Below are 20,144 nucleotides of genomic sequence, written 5' to 3'. Positions count from 1 at the left end.
GTGACTGGCTGGCTTTTTCACTGGTGGAGGAATACAGGGAAGAGTTTGGGTTACAAGCTTGCACCAAGAATTTACTCCAAACTTTCCACTGACCCCCTACATGACTCTGCAGTCAGCCACCAATTGAATTCTTCCACGTCATCTATAAAATGGGTAGAAAGATAGCACATCTTCACCTCCCAGAGATGATTCCCCAATAGACAACCCTGTGTCAATCAAATTATTAATTTTATCAATGCTTTGTTAGAAGGGCAGTATCTTGTTTCTTTCAGATTATTTTTGGAGGATACCATGTAGTTGTTTTTTGTTTCTTTGTTTGATCCACAGGAAAATGTAGATACCCCAGCTCTATCTCATTTGATTAAAAAGTGAATACTTAAGAATCAGGCCAAGGGGCTGGCCCTGAAGGCATTGCCACCTAGGCCTGTCTTGGGACTCACCTCCCAGGTTTCACAGCGGCCCCAGCAGGCATCCGTGGTGATCCGAAGGCCCCTGCAGCCCGGCTTCTTGGCCAGGAAAGTAAACTCTCTCACCGCACAGCCCACAAACGTGCGCAGGTTCCCGCCGGAGGTGCTGAGGACACAGCCACAGCCAGCCAGGAGGAGGAGGGCCGCGGGGCCAAGGAAGAAGTATGCCAGCCTCATACTGTTCCCCGAGAGGGAGAGGAAAGAGAGTTTATTAACAGATCCAGCTGCCTCCATGGGACTGCCATCAATGTGATGGTCACTATCAAAGGGACATGGCTCTTAGCATTTCAGGAGAAATGAGCCAAGAAATTGTAAATGCCCACAAACTCCAACACAAATGCCCAAAGTTTCCTCCAAGTGGCTCCAGTATGGATTCCATGGACCCACTGAGCTCACTAGACATCCAACCCTCCGAAGGCATCCTCAGGCTTTTCCTTATAGCATTCCACCTGCTGGACTTGACTTGTGGGTGAAAGAAGTTTGTTCCAATCGTCTCTTCAAAATGAACACAGAATATGCGTAACACCAAAAGTAATGCATATCCTAACATAATACAGGAATATACACAAATTCTTTTCATTCAGATCAGGGTATTTGGAATTATGTTACATGCTTTGCTCACAATTATATTTCCAATGTCATGGATGGGGAATGGAGGGGGGAGGTAAATAAACAATAATTGTTATGCCCCATACATATTGCTACTAACCCAGCCCACCACAAAACTTGGATATGCAGATGTGAACCCTCACACCTGACTTGGTGGCCATTCATAAGAATGTGTCCTACTTGCTACAAATTCCCTCTGGTCTAACCTCCACTCTAATAGGCACCTCGTAGTGAGTGAATTTAAATCCAAATGATGGAAAGCATCACGGGTATTTAAAACATAACCCCAGTCAACTACCAATCTACTGTCTATCCTCTCTGGGTCTTGGTCATTTCCTGTGCTTTTTCAGGAGCCAGAATCACTCCTTTCATGCTTGGCCCACCAGACGGAACATACCTGGATGTTGAAATGAGGGTGGCCACTACACTTATAGAACACCCCCAATTCATTATGACTTAAAACTGGCTGCAAAGTTATTTATTCCCAAACTGATCTCCCAGTTCCTACTTCTGATCTGTCACCTTAGCAAGGCTATCTGGACTTACCCTCAAGTAGAATGAAGTTACAAGTATGGAGAAGCACTTACCTGATTTTACTGGAGCTACCTCTTCTTTAAAGCTGAAACTTGCACCCAAGACTTTGGAAAGTCACAATGAGCGGTACAAGTTTGCTCTGGGTAAATGCCTCTACCCTCTGTCACTGGGCTGCTTGATTGCTCAAATATATAGGAAAGGTCTCGTCAATCAAAACAAAAGGGAGGCAGAGCCTTACAGGAACCACTAAACACATCAAAGCCTTGGGATATAAAGCCATTCTCTATTTTCCAAAAGTGATTAACTTAAAGGGTGTTGTTCTGTTTTTTAACATCGCCTACTGAAACAGAAAGTTACCTTGGTGGGTGACATAATCCTAGGGAAACAGTCAAAGGTAGTTCACCTGGCTCTGGGAGAGCAAGTGCACTGGGGCAAGTTGGATTAGATTTTCCTTCGCGGTAACCACAGCTTTCCTTCGAAACAGGAGGCAGTCACCAGCAGCTCATGGCAAACTCTTTCCTTTAACTCACAACACATTTCAATACATTGAAAGATAACAAAACAATAATTCTTCCTGGAGAGAACATGGGATCACTAACTGAAAGGATGGAAATCACAGTGAGAAGAAACATTTGAATGTCTTAAGATGAGTTAAGGATTAGATCATATTAATAACACTTTAAAATGAATCACACAGGAAAAAAATATTAAGGTGTTCAACATGATTATCTTCCAGCATGGTACTTAAAAATGACTTTTTTTCTAAGTAGTTTTCAGCATTTTTCACATTTTCTACTTGGGGCAGGCTTTTGTAATAGAAATTCAATTAATATTGATACTTTAAAAATTAAAAGAAACCAATAAGTATCCATTTGTGCTGCATGTAAGAATATTCAATGCTGTTGTAATGGAACTGTTTCATTTGATTTCAGGTTCTTAAAAGTCTAAACTAAGAATGAAATGGTATTCTTTACGAGTGTGAGATACAGTTTATATTCCAGTCTGCAACTGTAGCATGTAAATGGATGAAAAAACTTCATTGTCCATGGAATTATTCCAGGTGCTCTAAAAAATAAATGAAGCAAACATCATTCTTACCTTTAGGAGTTTACATATCATAGCTAATAATGACATAGCCCAAGACATTTAAGATGCACATTAAATAAATAAATGATACAAAATAAAGAAGTTAAAACATTTCTATTTTCTGCAAAGAAAGGTGTTCTTTAAATAAACATGCTACTCATTAAGGGTTTGATTTTTTTTTCAAAACGTATAATAACCCTTAGTGAATCTATCACTATACCATCAATACACCCATCTCTAGGGTCAGATTATTATATATATTTTATAGAAATTGAACTAGGTTTGGAATAAAGGACTTTCTTCAGCCCTTCAGCCTGTGAGTAGCATAACCAGACCTGGGGTACTATAGGGACAGACTGCTTACCTGGTGTGAGAGTCCTAACTTGCTGGGCCAAGAGCTAGCCAATCAGCGGTGAGCTGCCATCCTGACCTGAGACTGTTCAACCCTTTTTGATGAGACCTGAAACTTTCATACCTGTGTCTGCAATGTCACAAGATAAAGAAAGACAACAAAGGGAGGCCAAGAGTACCATTCTTTCACAATCCCCAACTTCCTTATAATGCAGAGCTGTGGCATCCTGACTACTCCCCATCAGCATGAACTTCATAAGAATGACAACTTATGGTCACTGAGCACCTACTATGTACCAGACTCCGTGGTATCTGCTGTGCTCTTACATATGTTATCTCTAAATCTTATAACAATTCTGTAAATCAAAGATTAATATCTCCTTTTATCCACTGGGAGAAATGGAGGCTCAGTTATTTTGTAAGCTACCTGCCTTCAAAGCCTTTGACAACACTGAGGATGGCAAATAGGTTTGTTTCATCCCCGTAATCAACTGCGGTCAATTGAAGGTGCCGCCTGGAACACTGTGTTAAGAAAGGCCCTTGAATCCATTCCCAGTGCAGAAGGCTGTGGCCCACCAACTTCATCATGAGTGTAGGAGAGGGGAATGGTATACGGATGCCACCTTTTTGCAATCCGTGCACTGGGCCATGCCACCTGCCTCTCTAGAGGCAGTGAGAGGTTGCTGTGTGATTTCTAAGGCTACTTAAGGCCCTGATACCTGCAGAATATCTCAGGATCTCTATCTGCCACCTTCCCTTCCATTTAGCCTGTATCTGCCACCTTCCCTTCCATTCCTGTTGATGTTCCCACCACTAAAGTTCCTCTCTTGTTGTAGCAAAGATGTGCGCAATGTCTCCAAGCACAGGCCCTGGGGAATCTTTTCTCATCTTGCTCCATTATCTTCACATGGATTCATTGTCACCTTGGAGGATGAGTGACAAGATACAAGTTCACTAGGGGCAAGGAGAGGGGAGAAGGGGTGTAGGAGAGCAATCATCTTGAGGTCTAGGGGAGCGTGAAAACAGAGGAATGAGCTGAGTGTCAGTGCCTTGAAAGGTTGAGGCCTGGTCCAGGGTGGGCAGCCCCAGACAGGGAGGACCAGGGACTGTACAATCTGTGCAGGAGATGGAGATATTGCAAGAGCCTGGTAGCTCCCTTCCCTGGCCTAGCCATGCTGATTCTCAGTGGCACAACTTCTTTTGTGACTGCCTTGGGCAAGTTACTTCTCTCAGCCTCAGTTTCCTCTTCTGCAACATGATGGGGTTGGACCCTATGACTCATAAGGTCCTTCCTAGCACCAGAATTTAAAGGTTTGTGAAACTATTTATGAAGATAACAAGCTGAGGGCAAGTCAGATGGAGAATCCAAAGGTTCATATCATCATAAAGTCATCTAGATTTGTGTTTGTCTGACTCTGGCACCTGCCAGCTTGTGATCTTGGAGTCTCATAACACACTGAGTTTGTTTTCTACAAAACTGAAAATGCCTCCTTCATAGGGTTCATGTGAGCCTCCTACAAATTAATGTCTATAAATTTCTTATCTCAGTGCTTGATATCCGATAAGCAGGCAATAAATGCTTTACTTTTTTCCCCATCATCATTGTGCGTACCTCTAAGAAATAAAAATCTGCCAATAAAAAATTATGTCCATTAATTATTAGGCATATCCTAATTTCAAAGGTATTAAATGTGAAAAAAAAAAAATACGAGTCAGAAAATAGAGGGAGCAAAGGCTTTGGAGGCTAGGAGAACTTCTCAGCATTCTGAAACCAGGAGACATGGGTAGGTACCAACCATGCTTCCCCACAGCCTGTGGTGCTTTGTGCTGACACTAAAATTGACACATTTTTAAGTAGGAAAAAAGGTCTGACATATTAGATTTAATTTTTAAGGTCCAAATCTCACACTTCATGGATGCAAGCTTTACCACAGTACCAAGTTTTAATATATTAATAAATCGTCATGAATACTCCCAAACAATTTCAGTTCTGACCAAGGATGGAGTCAAACTAACTGAGCCAACCTCTGTCCCACAGGTACTAAGTGAGGGCCCACAAGAACTCTGCTGTCTGCTGCATCACTTACAATGATCTCTTAAGAGTTGAGAAAAGACATGCGTGCTCTGATACATTTCTCCACGTTGTCCTCTCAGAATTCACAATGCTCTGTCCAAGGGCCAAATTAATTAGCATGATGCCTCCTGTGGATGAATAAAAAAGCCACAAATGAAGCTATGTGTTTCAAGGAAGTAAGAGAATTAATGATTTTCTGCAAACAGATACAAGAAAGGTCAGCCTTGGATTTTACAAAGTTGAATTTTGCTTTTAATATCCCTTATTTAGATGGGAAAAAAACTCTGGGATTACAAACGAAGATGAATGGTGAAGTCTTGAAAGAAATTAATTTTATTGAAAAGTCATTTCTTCCTTTGGAAGCACTGGGCATTTGTGGGATAGCTCTTCATTTTATTGATTTAAAGGGATAACATTTGCCCTAGATGATGGTGCAGTTGCTATGGTAACGTTTTTTCTAACGAGACTAAAAATAATGAAGGCTGTGTCTGATTTACTAGGGCAAGTCGAGCCTTTCTCCACAACTTTCTGAAAGAAGTATCTGTCAGTTGTCACAGATTTATTTCAGATTAAGGGGAACATGGTTTAGGAGCTGAAGTGGAATGTTTTTATTTCCGCCTGACTCTTCCACTTTTGAATGTCATAGATTTGCAGGGCATGGCAGACACATGCCCAATAGAGAGGAACAGAGAGGAGCTTAATGAGTCACAAAGAATCATTCTTTATTTCAAGTGCGTCCTGTATTCTCATTGGAATGAGTCCACAAAGCTGCTGGGTCCCCAAATCCTTCATTTGTAATTCCCTAGGCGGTCGCACAGACAAGGCCAAGGTTGTTGTTAGCTAAGCTTTGAAGCAACAGCACCTCATTTGTTAGTTATTGGTTTTGTTCCAGAAAAAGGTTCCTAGGATCACGGCCCCAGAGTGCGTGCATGTGCCTGTGTGCGCCAATGCTTATGCTTGAGAGATGGAGCAGGGTGATGGGAGAGTGGAGACAGAGAAGAGGAGAGCTGTTCTACTCTCCAGGGTTCTCATTATATAACTTAACACATATTTATTAAGCTACTACTATGTGCCAGGCATTGTCTAGCACTGAAGTCACTGGGTTCATTAAAAATAAATAAATAAAAAGATGATGTTGAGAGGCATGAAGGTGGAATAGCTAACAACTGAGGGTAATGATAGATTTCCTTCCTCCTTCCCTTTCTTTATCTCCTCTTCCTTCCTTCTTTCTGTCCTTCCATATTTTATTGAATGTTACCATGTGTCAGACACATGCTAAGTACATGTGATGCAAATATGAACAGAGCTAAGAACCTGCCCTCAAAGAGTCAAAAGTCTAGTGAGGGTGATAAATAAACCAACATACATATGGCCCAGATATTGTACTCTTGGGCATTTATCCCAGAGATATGGAAATTTATGTTCACATAAAAACCTGTACACATGTTCATGGCAGCTTTATTCATAATAGCCCCAAACTGGAAACAACTCAGGTGTCCTTCAACAGGTGAATGGTTAAACAAACTGTGGTCCATCCATATCATGGAATCCTACACAGCAATAATAGGGAACGAACACACAACAACTCATGAATCTCCGGAGAATCGTGGGGAGTGAAAAAGCCAATCTTAAAAAGTTATATACTGTATGATTCCATTTATATAACATTCTTGAAATGACAAGATTCTAGAGATGGAGAACAGACTAGTGGTTGCCAGTGGTCAAGGAGACCCAGAGATAGGAAGGAAGTGGGTGTGGTTACAAGGGGCAAATGCAGGATTTTTGTGATGATAGAAATGTTCTGCTCTTGACCGTGGTGGTAAATAAATGAACAAAACATGTAATAAAATTGCATAGAATTAAATATACACACATACACAGATATAAGTAAACTGAGTAAATGTAAACAAGATGGGTGATTATATCAATTTCAATACCCTGATAATATAATATTGTACTACAGTTTTAAGTATAAAAAACACTGAGGGAAACTGGATGAATGGGACACAGGATGTCTCTGTATGAATAAATGAGTCCTGTGGATGTAATGTTCATAATGATGACTATAGTTAGCAACACTGTATTGTATATTTGAAAGTTGAAAAGAGAGTAGATCTTCAAAGTTCTCGTCACAAGAAAAAATATTTTGTAACTATGTGTAGTGAGGGATGTTAACTAAACTTAATGTAGTAACCATTTTATATATCAGATCATCATGTTGTACCACGAAAACTAATACAATGTTAATGTCAAATATATCTCAATTTTTTAGTGGAAAAAGTATTCTTCATAAAAAAAATTTAAGTATTACTGTTAAGAAATAAAAAGAATTAGAAGTTTCAAAAAATAAATCAATATAACATTAAGTGGGATAAGTGCAGTGGTAAAAATGGAGATAAGGTGCTAGGAGACCTTAGATTATTTCCTAGCGAGGTGACTCTAGCAAGTTGGGAGAGAATTCATTTCAGGCAGAGGAAACCACACAACTCCACCATTAGAGTTAAGAGCAGACTCCTTTGACATATATAGAAAACCTTAAAGACTCCACACAAAAACTACTAGATCTGATCAAACAAATTCAGCAAGGTAACAGGATACAAGATTAACATACAGAAATCAGTTGCACTTCTTTACACTAACAATGAAATATCAGAAAGGGAATGTAAAAAAACAAATCGCATCAAAAAAAGTAAAATACTTTGGAATAAACCTGACTAAGGAGGTAAAAGACTTTTAGGCTGAGAACTATAAAATATTTATGAAGGAAATTTAAGATGACTCAAAGAAATGGAAAGATATCCCATGCTCTTGGATTGGAAGACTTAATATTGCTAAAATGGCCATACTACCCAAAGCAATCTACAGATTTAATGTGATCCCTATCAAATTACCCATGACATTTTTCACAGAACTAGAACAAGTAAGTCTAAAATTTATATGGAACCATAAAAGACACAGAATTGCCAAAGCAATCCTGAGGAAAAGGAACAAAGCAGGAGGCATAACCCTCCCAGGCTTCAGACTATACTACAAAGCTACAGTAGTCAAAACAGCATGATATTGGCACAAAAACTGACATATGAATCAATGGAACAGAATAGAGAGCCCAGAAATAAACCCACACATCTACAGTCAATTAATCTTCAACAAAGGAGGCAAGAATATACAACAGGAAAAAGACAGTCTCTTCAGCAAGTGGTGTTGGGAAAGTTGGACAGCCGCATGTAAATCAATGAAGTTAGAACACTCCCTCATACCATACACAAAAATAAACTCAAAATGGCTTAAAGACTTAAATATAAGACATGACACCATAAAACTCCTAGAAGAGAACATAGGCAAACACTCTCTGACATAAATCTTACCAATGTTTTCTTAGGTCAGTCTCCCAAAGCAATCGAAATAAAAGCAAAAATAAACAAATGGGACCTAATTAAACTTATAAGCTTTTGCACAGCAAAGGAAACCATAAACAAAATGAAAAGACAACCTACAGAATGGGAGAAAATATTTGCAAACGATGCGACCAACAATTTCCAAAATATACAAACAGCTCATACAACTCAACAATAACAACAAAAAAACAAACAACCCAATACAAAAATGGGCAGAACACCTAAATAGACATTTCTCCAAAGAAGACATACAGGTGGCCAAAGGGCACATGAAAAGATTCTCAACATCACTAGTTATTAGAGAATTGCAAATCAAAACTACACCTCACACCAATCTGAATGGCCATCATTAAAAAGTCTACAAATAACAAATGCTGGGGAGGGTGTGGAGAAAAGGGAACCCTCCTATACTGTTGGGAATGTAAGCTGGTACAGCCACTATGTAAAACAGCATAGAGGTTCCTCAAAAAACTAAAAATAGAGTTGCAATATGATCCAGCAATCCCACTCCTGGGCAGATATCTGGACGAAACTATAATTCAAAAAGACACATGCGCCCCTATTTTCATAGCAGCACTATTCATAATAGCCAAGACATGGAAACAACCTAAATGCCCATCAACAGGGGAATGGATAAAGGAGTTGTGGTACCTACATACAATGGACTATTACTCAGCCATAAAAAAGAATGAAATATTGCCATTTGCAGCAACATGGATGCAACTAGAGATTACCATACTAAATGAAGTCATTCAGAAAGAGAAAGACAAATACCATATTATATCACTTATATGTGGAATCTAAAATACGACACAAATGAACTTATCTATGAAACAGAAACAGACTCACAGACATAGAGAACAGACTTGTGGTTGCCAAGGGGAGGGGGAAGAGATGGAGTGGGAATTTGGGGTCAGCAGATACAAAGTAGTATACATAGAATGGATAAACAACAAGGTCCTACTCTACAGCACAGGGAACTGTATTTACTATTCTGTGACAAACCATAATGGAAAAAGAATATTAAAAAGAATGTATGTATAGGTATAACTGAATCACTTTGCTATACAGCAATTAACAAAACACAACATTACTGTGTATAGTAAATCAAATATATTCCAAAAAAATTATTTTTAAAGAGCAGACTCTTCATCTGTCTTGCTCACTGCTATTTCTCCAAGGCCTAAAACACTGCCTGGTTCACAGTTAATTATCAAAAACTGTTCACTGAATGAATAATAAAGATGTGGAAGAGGATGTGGTGAGTTTGGGAAGCTACAAGGAGTCATCATGGTTGAGCATAGAGTGTGTTTAGGGGGATAGACAGGAATGAGAATGGTAGCAGAAGATGGGCTATGGGTCAGGTACTCTGAAGGGTTCAACCTTTATTCCAACATAAAGTAGGAGCCAAGAAAGATCCTGTGAGCATAGTGAGGAGACAGACTGGAACAAAGACACCAGCTGGGGAGGTTGCTGTGGCGATCCAGGTGAGTCCTTTGCTTACAGTCTCGTATGTTAGAAGTCCTTCAGTATAAGTCCTATGTCCAAAATGGAGGTGTCCAATAGCAATAGAATTCAAGCCACATACGCAATTTAAAATTTCTAGTAGCCATATTAAGAAAATCAAAGGAAAAGGTGAAATTAATTGTAATAATTAATTCCAGTGTGTTAAACTCTAGAAATAAGATTGTACCCAATATTATCATATAATCAACATGTAATCAATATAAAACATTATTCATGAAATTCTTTATACTCTTTTTACATCCTTTTCTTATACTAAGTCTTTGGAGTCTAATCTGTATTGATATGTATCATTGACAACACATCTCAGTTCAAAGCAGCCACATTTCAAGTGCTTAAGAGCTACACGCCCTAGCTACCATATTGAACAGCATAGGTCTAATGCATAGATGGTGCTACCCAGTGGCAAGGAATAATTATTTGAACTTCTTCTAGACCTTTTCCATGTGGCATGACTATTAATTCTCACAACAACAGCAACGACAATCCTATGAAGTATTATTATCTACCTTTATGATGAGGAAACTGAGCCCCAAAGAAGTTAAACAAATCGACCATGGCCTTCCAACTAATCAGTGATGGAGCTAGTATTCAAATTCAGCTCTGACTGACTGCGTTTTCCTCTATGCGGCTGCTTTAGCCACTTTATTATGCTGTTCCAGTGAGAAACCTTGGCCTACAGTGAGGGATCATAAGATCAATCTTATGGAAACATCTGAGCCCACGCCAACTGAGCTCGTGCAGCTGATGCATGTGAAATTCAAAACTTGAAGCAGCAAGGAGTCCATAAAAGAGATGATTTTTTTTCAGAATTTATCAAAATGCTTATTTATCTAGAACCTGATTTCTGATCTGCTGAGCCTAATTACTTGATTTGAGAGTCTCAGTCTTTAGTAATGTGCTGGTCTGCCTAACTGAATCACTGCTTCTTACCTTAACCTCACTGAGGAGCTCACACCAAAATAAATTATGGGGAGAAATTTCTTCTAAGTAGAGATGGCCCTGACATTTAGTGAATGATGAAGCCAGAATGGTATTCAGGTCCAGAGACGGGACACTAATATAATCAAGGGAATGGAAGAACTTCATAATAAAGGATAGGCTTTGAAAAAAATCACCAGGCTAAAGGATAAGCTGGACAGGCAAATGTTGAGGGGAAAGAAAATACAATATAAGATCTTGAAGCCATGATGGCTGTGGATATAGTGAACAGCAGTATTTCTAAGGCTGACCTAAGACCCATTTCTCTCTGTAGCTGTGGTCCCTGGATGCTGGGTGTCTCTTGGAACAAGTGACCCACATTTGCAAAATACTGGCCAAGGATTAGAGATGTAGTTTGAGATGTTTAAGAGCTGAATAAAGTAAAAGTCTCAAACCCATGAATCTGAGTTAACAACCCATGGATAGAAAGCCAACTAAGGCCAAGAACATGAAGCTGAAACAGTCTGAATATTAAGTACACAAATGTCTAATACCATTTGTTGACTTCCTCACTATCTACATGACCTCTCTATTTGGATGTCACAGAAACATCCCAAACTCATTGTCCCAAACAAAGTTCTTTATCTTTCTCTCCAGGGTCTTTCCCACCCCTTTCATCTGGCATTTTCCATCTCTGTAAATGAAACCCTTTGAGATTCATTCTAAGCACCTCCCTGCCTCCCCCCACCACATACAATTCTATCAGTTTTATCTCCTAAATACCTTGTGACTCAGTTTCCTAATTCAAAACCCTTGAAGACCCTTCTTACTTATGCCTCTGACTCCTTCCTCTCTCTTCACTGTACCTAGAAAGATCTTTTGTCAATGTCAGTCTAAACACGATTTGTACATTCTGGTTTAAACTCATCACTGCTCCCCATGGCACCCAAGACAAAATACAAACTCTTTAACAAAGCTCTCTCCTTAGCCCCTCCCCATTCTCACTCCAAGTTCAGGTCTCTCTGCCTGAGCCAAGGACCACCCTCTCTCCCATCTGGCCTTCACACTTGCCCTTTCCTCTCCCCAGTCCCTACCTCTGCTTCACCCCCTATACATCCCTTAGGACTTGGCTTAGCTGCTTGCTTCCTTCAAGAAGCCTTCCCTGATCCTCAAAGTCTGAGATGGATGCCCAAGACATGAGCTCTCATCATGCCTCGTGCCTCCCCTATTGCAGCTCCTTTCATATGGGACCATCATCAGCGGTTCACTTGTCTCCAACCCCTACTAGATTGTAAGCTCCAAGTAGCTGCCCTGTCACTCTCCTGTTCACCCTTCCATCCTCAGTGCTTGTACAGAATAGGCAATAAACAAGTAATTGAGGAAAACTGAATGCTTGTGGAGAACACCAAATATCACTTATTCCCATTTTCCCCCAACTCAAAACTTTGTGAACCTCCATTAAAGTTTGGCAAATATTTCTGGAAAAGCAAATAGTCAATCCAACAAGATCTGCCTTCCCATATCTAAATGAGAACTCAGTGGGACAGTGCAGGGTCATCGTGAAATGCCACGAGGTTTGAGTTAGTGCAATGTGGGGCCCACGTGTAGGGGTGTGGACTCACCCAGACAACAAGCAGTTCTGGAAGCATTAGGCCCAGGGAGCAGGGTCAGCACCCACTTCCCCGTTATCTTCTTTCCCATCACAGGACACTAAACCTGATGGCTTCCACCCCCTACCAATATGAACAGGTTCCCCCATGTGAGTGGTCAGGCAGGGCACATATCTGCTTCTTGGAACTCCTCGGCACCTTGGTCTGTTTGGCTGAGTTTTATGACTAACTTCAATTACTTGGAAAGGAAAAAACATTTTCCTTCTTTGCAGCTTGAAATATCTCATCAAAGAAATGTGGAGACTATGGAAATCAGATTTGACTGGCAGCCAGCTCTTCGCTTCGATCACTTCTGCTATTCTGTAGCTCTCTTTGGAAAAAGGAGTTTGGGCTTTTCTGACAGCCTGATGGGCAATGACATAATTTTAATAATCCTCTCCCCTCAGGGGCAAAAGTAAAGAAGGAAATTTCATAATGAAATTACTGTGCCTTAAATATGTGGTCGCTAGGTTCATCCTTTCTGCATTGTTCATGTCCAGGACTCTGGAAACGAGATGCGTATTTCAGGCATGCCTGACACTGCTGTTGATGCTCTGTTTTCTACACTGCCTTGAAGACCGGTGAGGCCTGCAAAAGACTGAGCCTGTGAAGCTTTAGAAGTACTATCAGAACACACACACCACAATTCAACTCTGTTCATCACGTAAAGATCATGGATCTAACTCTTCAAAAAATTACAAGGCCCTTGTATTTTTAGACTCCAATTTCCAATGTTATGATTGGGGTTAGTTGGGAGGAAGGGATGCTTATCTCCCATTCTCACTTGTCTGTAGTGGGCAAGAGGAGAGAATGGATAGAACAATTCAGCCCTCTGTCTCTGTACTCCACACTTCCACCCTCTGTCTCTTTTCTGATCCAATGATGAGATTGGGAAATAAACAAGGTGGCTCAGCATCCTGGAGGTTTAGAGTTCAGGTAGATTTATCACTTGGGATGGTTTTGGCTGCAAATAACAAGCCACTGAAGGTGCCATAAGCATACTTGAGCTTAAGTAACAAGAAACCCGGAGTCAGGACGATCCGGCGTTGGTGTGGTTGCTCAACAGTGTCATCAAGGACCCAGGTGCTGCTCATTTGTCTCGTCTGCGATCCCCAGCGTGTTGACATGCCTCCCTTCATGACCTGCCGCAGCTCCAAACTTAGTGTCCTTAAGCAACAGTGTCCGAAAGCAAAAAGGAAGGAAGGAGGGAAGGAAGGGAGGAAGGGAGGGAGAGGGAGAGGGGGAGTGAGGGAAACAGGAAGGAAGGAAGGAAGGAAAGAAAGGGAATAAGGAGAGGAAAGTACGACACCTTGTCACAGCACTTCTCTTTTAAGAGAGAAAACGTCTTCCAGAAGTTTCCTCCGATTTCCTCTTTAATCACGTTGGCCAGAATCAGGCCACACAATCATGTGCTAGCTGTAAGGAAGGCTGGGAATGGGAGTACCTTGTCTGCAGCTGGAAGACCAGCTTTGCTCACAAGGGAGAAAGGCACCTACTGATGTGTCAGGTAGACAACCACCAGTGCCTGTCACATGTGTTGGTTTGAGTGAGAGCAAAGGCCATGTCAAGTTGTGCTCTCTAATTTAACCTCATTCAGTAGGAAAGCCAATATTTGTACCTCCTCCTGTCAGATTCCTGTGTCCTATCTTTCTATTAGTTCCAAGCTCAGAGCAAGGAGAGAGTCATGATAACTTATTACCCTCAAACACTAACAGTTACTGCCAGGAGCACAGCTGACCATAGAAAAATAAAGCACCACCCTCAGTTTCTTTATCTGCAAAGCAAGAGGTTTGGATGAGAGCATCTCCAAAGCCCCTTCCAGCCCTGACAGTCTGTGGTTCTATGACTGTGCATTCAAATGTCTCCAAGCAGTGAATCAAATCACAATCAGCCTAAGAAATGCTATGAAAGGAAACAATTTTACTCACATTGACTTACATTGGCCTTAAGGAATCAAAACTAGTAAATAATGATGAAGTTTGAAGCCAGTGTCAGCTTAATACAAATAGGAACTTGTGAATTGCCCCAAGCCTGTTGTTCAGAGTAGCCATGTAATGGGCTTACGAGAGTTTAGGAAAATTGTTATTCCCTTGAAACTGAGTTTTGTTAAGACAAGCAGAATGACAAGGCACTAAAAATGGATCTCTCCTTCATCTCTGCATTGCAACGATCTCTAATGTCTACAGGCTACAGCCCAAATGCCTTGACACAGCTTATGAAAGGTCCTAGCGTCAGCTTCCATTCACAGCTAATGTTTTTAGTCTTACTCTGTGCTCAATACATATGAAGCACTTTACGTGTCATTGTCTCTTTTAACCCTCACAACAAGAATATTGTTATAATGTTGTTATCTCCATTTTACATATGAAAAAAACTGGAGTTAAGTAACTTGCCCAAGGTCACACAGCTAAAAGTAATAGAGTCAGGATTTGAATTTAGGCAGTCTGTATCCAGAGCCCATGCCCTTGACCACTATGTTATATTCCTCTACAGTATTTAAATATTTTTTTTTAATTTTGTTTACATTTCTATTTCTACCACTAATCCATAAGGGCCATTGTCTTCCCACCCCTTAGTATTGTATCTGACAGTAAACAGACACTCAATGAAGATTTAAAGAATGAATGAATGACTTCCTGCGCAGACTTTTCACTGTTCTTCAAACGTTCTTACTCTATTATACAACCAAGCTGCTGTGCTCTACCTTACACAGCTCCTTCTTCCCAGCAGACTCCAACTCCTCCTTCAGGCATGTTCTCAGATGTCATATCCATGCTGTGCTCTTCCCATCCGTCTTCCAAAGAGAAAAATAGGTCACATGGAAAACAAGTCACATAAGAAGGCACTAGAATCAGAATGGCATAGGACTTACTTATTAATCAGGATCAGCTAAGAAAAGTGCCCAAACTCAATGGCTTACCAAATAAAATCACTCACAGTCAGCAGAAGCAGAGGGCAGGGCTCTGCCATCATTAAGGGACAGAGGGTCCATCTTACGATAACACCATCTTCAAGGTGTGGCCTGGAGGACCACCATGGAAGGGGAAGAGAGAGCCTGGAGGACAGTGCAGCCTGAAGTGGGCACATCACGTCCACCCACATCCCACTGGCCATAACTCAATCTTATGGCTCTGACCTAACTGCAAATAAGGCTGAGGAACAAGGCCGTCCTGCACGCCCAAGAAGAAAATGAAATAAATTGGGTGAACACATAATATTGTTTTCACCAGAGCTTCTTCACAGTAATATGGAAAAAATGCCTTCAAAATTCTAATGAAAAGTATTTTCATCTTAGGAAATTCTACACCTAGACAAATTTTCAATCAAGCATTAAAGTAGAATAAAGAAATATTCAGGTATGCAACATCTCAAAAAGTATACACCCCATGTACCCTTTCTCAGGAAGCTAGCAAAGAACATAAACAAGGAAGTAAATAAAGGAAGAAGAAAACATAAAATCCAGGAATCAGGGATCCAAGGCAGGAGAGAGTTGAAGAGAAGTCCAGAAATAATAGCCATACAGAAGGCCCAGAGAACAACAAACTCAAACTGGAGAAGGGTGTATAGTGACCCCATTTGAAGGTGGGGAAAGGGAAAGGGGGCTGGTGATATAAGTGTGCTCTATTATACCACCCTGCTCCTTCATCTTCATTATATGAAGTCAACAAAATAACATCTAAAATTTATAAATCTAGAAATTACAGTATAGGCATATTATTTAGAAATGGAGAAGTAAGTTACAAAAGAAACAGTTAAAAAGAGTTGAAAAGTGTTGCTCTAGGGTAGCTGAACTTGGAAGTGGGGTGGGGTAGAGCAAGGGAATGCCATTTTTCATTCTAACTCTTGGTATAGTATTTGAGTTTTTAACCATATAATGTATTTCTTGGCTAAAACTTACATATTTTTTAAACAAAGAGGAAAGAGAGATAAAGAAGTTTTCATAATCTTTTCCTTCATCCTACCCAAAGGTCCCCCCAAGGACCTTATGATGGCCTCAAAATGTCAAGAAGGGAAGAATGGGACAGGGCAAATGTGCATTAATATGACAACTTCTTTGAACCCGCTAGCAGAGTATTTTCCCTTTCATCCAATTCTTTTTAAAATACTGGTCAGTGGTCCCATCTGCCTGAGTAGGTTCAAGGGAAGAGGGGAAAACAGATGAGGCCATGAACAGAGGCCCTGTAATAGCACTAGTGACCACCACCCATATTGGACCTCTCCTCCATCTTGCCAAAAAAGGAAAAATAACACATTCTAGGCATTTTTCTGAAATCATTATGCTCTATATCCTCCTTATCTAGTTTGACATGACTGTTTGGTGAGCTCATGATGGTCACCCATAAGTATTGCCTTCAAAAGTGCTGGTACACCTGTCAGTCTTACCCGTCTAATTTCAATAATTCACCTTTTGATTTTTTTCAGGCAACATTTGTTCATTTCTTGGCTCTCTTGCTGGAAGGCAGCAAGAGAGCCAAGAAACTTCCAAACGTTCTCTAGCAATGGTTCTGCTGTTAGTTCTGTAAGATCTATTAGAATGTCATTTACTTGGTCCTAAATATTTGACCACGTTTTTTGGATGTGGGAGTTTCAGTTGTCTCTTCAACAACATTCATCCTGTTGTCATCTATTGGGCACCATTAGGTATGGGGGGCGGGGACAGACATGAAGAACGTATTAACAGTTCTTGCCATTGAGGAGCTCTTAGTCTAGAGGAATAGAATGAAAAATAAGTCAGTAATTTCAACAGTGATAAGGGCTATGATATGCATAGGGGGCTACAGGTTTGGAGGGACACTTAAGTCATCCTGGAGGAAGGAGGATAGGCTTCCTGGGAAGAGGCATCCTTTGATCATGTGAAGGACACAGGAGTGAACATGTTAAGGGAAAGGAAACGGCATTCTGGGTAGAAGAAAGAGCATGAAAAAGCTCAGAAGTGAAAGAGAACGCAGAAGGGTCAGGGAATCGAAAGTCATTTGGGCATAGGGAGGAGTGACAGGAGACGGAGGACACAGCCAGAGGGGAGCAAGGGCCAGGTTCTGCTGGGCAGACACTGGAGGATTTTAATCAGAGGAGTGATATGATCAGATATGAGTTTCAAATAGATCCCTCTGACCCAGGGAATTAAAGTGTGTGTGGTAGGGGAGGGAGGGTGAGATTGGAGAAAGAAGACTCTGACCAGACATGAGACCATTGAGGTAATGAGGGGAGAATCCCGAGTGTGGACTAAGACAATGAAAGTATAGATAAAAAAGGAGAGCAACTGAAATCTATTTGAGAGGTTAATTCAACAGGATTTAGGTATAAAGGATGAAGGAGGGGAAGCATCTCAGATGGCCCAAGTGTCTGCCTTGTGACTCGGTAGATGGTGGTAGCATTGGCTAGCAGGGTACTGTGTGGGAATGGGTTTGGGGGCAGGTGAGTTCACTTTGGGTTGACTTTGAAATATCTGCCAGACACTTGTATGGAGACATCTACTCGCAGATAGACACATAGGTCTGCAATCTAGAGAAAGATCAGGGCAAGAGAGAAAACAATTGAATCATCTGCACACAAGCGGTGGTGGAAGCACTTGGGGGTGAACAAGATCTTCCAGAAAAGATATGTAGCAAAGATAAGGGACAAGATTGGGATTAACATACAAGCACTACTATATATGAAATAGCTAACCAATGAGGACCTACTGTATAACACAGAGAACTCTACTCAATATTCTGTAATAACTTATATGAGAAAAGAATCTGAAAAAGAATGAATATATGTATATGTATAACTGAATCACTATGCTGTACACCTGAAACTAACACAACATTGTAAATCAACTATACTCCAATAAAATTTAAAACAAAAACAAAACATAAGGGGCAAGAAGTCAAATAAGGAGCCTCAGAGCTTAATACTTGGCTCATTTGAACCAAAGTATTTATCTCCTCATGGTTCCCACAGCACCTTGACCTAACATCCATCATTATTATGACTGTGTACTTTTTTTTTTTTTTTAATTTTAGGGAAGGCTCTTTTATTTATTTATTTAATATTTATTTTTGGCTGTGTTGGGTCTTCGTTTCTGTGCGAGGGCTTCCTCTAGTTGGGGCAAGCGGGGGCCACTCTTCATCGCGGTGTGCAGGCCTCTTCACTATCGTGGCCTCTCTTGTTGCGGAGCACAGGCTCCAGACGCGCAGGCTCAGTTAATTGTGGCTCACGGGCCTAGTTGCTCCGCGGCATGTGGGATCTTCCCAGACCAGGGCTCGAACCCATGTCCCCTGCATTAGCAGGCAGATTTTCAACCACTGCGCCACCAGGGAAGCCCGACTGTGTACTTTTTTCCCCTGTGCTAGACACAATCAGCTTGAAGGTAAGGACAAAATCTTATTTGATTTCATATCCCTAGGATTAAATACATACATAATTAAGAATATTCTACATGGGGGCTTCCCTGGTGGCGCAGTGGTTGAGAATCTGCCTGCCGATGCAGGGGACACGGGTTCGAGCCCTGGTCTGGGAGGATCCCACATGCCGCGGAGCAACTAGGCCCGTGAGCCACAATTGCTGAGCCTGCGCGTCTGGAGCCTGTGCTCCGCAACAAGAGAGGCCGCGATAGTGAGAGGCCCGCGCACCGCGATGAAGAGTGGCCCCCACTTGCCGCAACTAGAGAAAGCCCTCGCACAGGAACGAAGACCCAACACAGCCAAAAATAAATAAATAAATAAACCCAAAGTTTAAAAAAAAAAAAGAATATTCTACATGTTCAATAAGTTTATTAAACAATGATTGTATACTCATAGTTTATGGAAGAGGCAAAAAATAGCCAGTCTGATGTGCTTCAAATTCAGGAAAGCACCAGGCTTTAGCATGTCACTCAAGAAGAATTTTAATCTAAGAGCACACCTCTTCTCTCTGCCCCCTCATTCTCTTTACTCACTTAAGAGCAGAAATCTGGTTTCTAGATTCTACCACTTGCTTTTCTCCAATCATCATGAAAACAGGAGTATTCTCTTTTTCTGAATTGCCTGGGCTCACTTTTAAAACTAAATTTAAATACCATAGAAATGGTCTTAATTGGTTTCTGCTCTTCAGTTAATCCTTCTCTAAGGCTCTGGCAGGCACGGTGAGATCAGACTCCTTCCTGGGGCCAGCACCCGTGTGACAATTCCAGCAGCATGGTTATTATATGTGAGGCTTTTGTAATCAGAACCTCTCTCTGGGGACAGTTTACTGACATCGGAAGTTCGTCATGGTTACAAAGTACTTTGATTTCACAAAAATAAGAGGTCTTCTCTGCCGAGGTGGCAAGTGGTGTTTTGTTTTATACAGAGTAACTGGGGAAGAACCTCAAGTTCAGTGTCAAAGAGCCAAGATTTTTCTCCCTTCCCTGAGCCAGCTACCAGCCTGCTCAGAAGACAGCGATTTGTGTTTATAGTCACTAAATTGAGTTTGAGGGAAAGTAAAGCTGGAAGGCATTTTGTCTTTGAAAAGAGGCCACCAGAGGCAGCTGCTGCTCCATCTGCCCGCAGAAGTCCTCATGTTTAACACATGG

The 20,144-nt window shown here is 41.0% G+C and overlaps 1 protein-coding gene across 1 annotated transcript in view; it reads right to left on the bottom strand.

Annotated features, from left to right (window-relative positions):
* GPHB5 (glycoprotein hormone subunit beta 5) overlaps positions 1-19,028 on the bottom strand; it is a 30,923-nt gene extending 11,895 nt beyond the window's left edge. The window contains exon 1 of the mRNA XM_082386751.1: positions 441-19,028. Coding sequence (XP_082242877.1) covers positions 441-701 — 261 coding nt within the window. The 5' untranslated portion in view covers positions 702-19,028. The remainder of the gene's footprint in view (positions 1-440) is intronic.
* Between the last annotated feature and the right edge of the window lie 1,116 nt (positions 19,029-20,144).

This window comes from Balaenoptera borealis, assembly GCF_965194805.1.
Source record: "Balaenoptera borealis genome assembly, chromosome: 3".
In the NCBI taxonomy this organism is placed as follows: Eukaryota; Metazoa; Chordata; class Mammalia; order Artiodactyla; family Balaenopteridae; genus Balaenoptera; species Balaenoptera borealis.
This window is presented reverse-complemented; position numbering and strand designations above follow the sequence as displayed.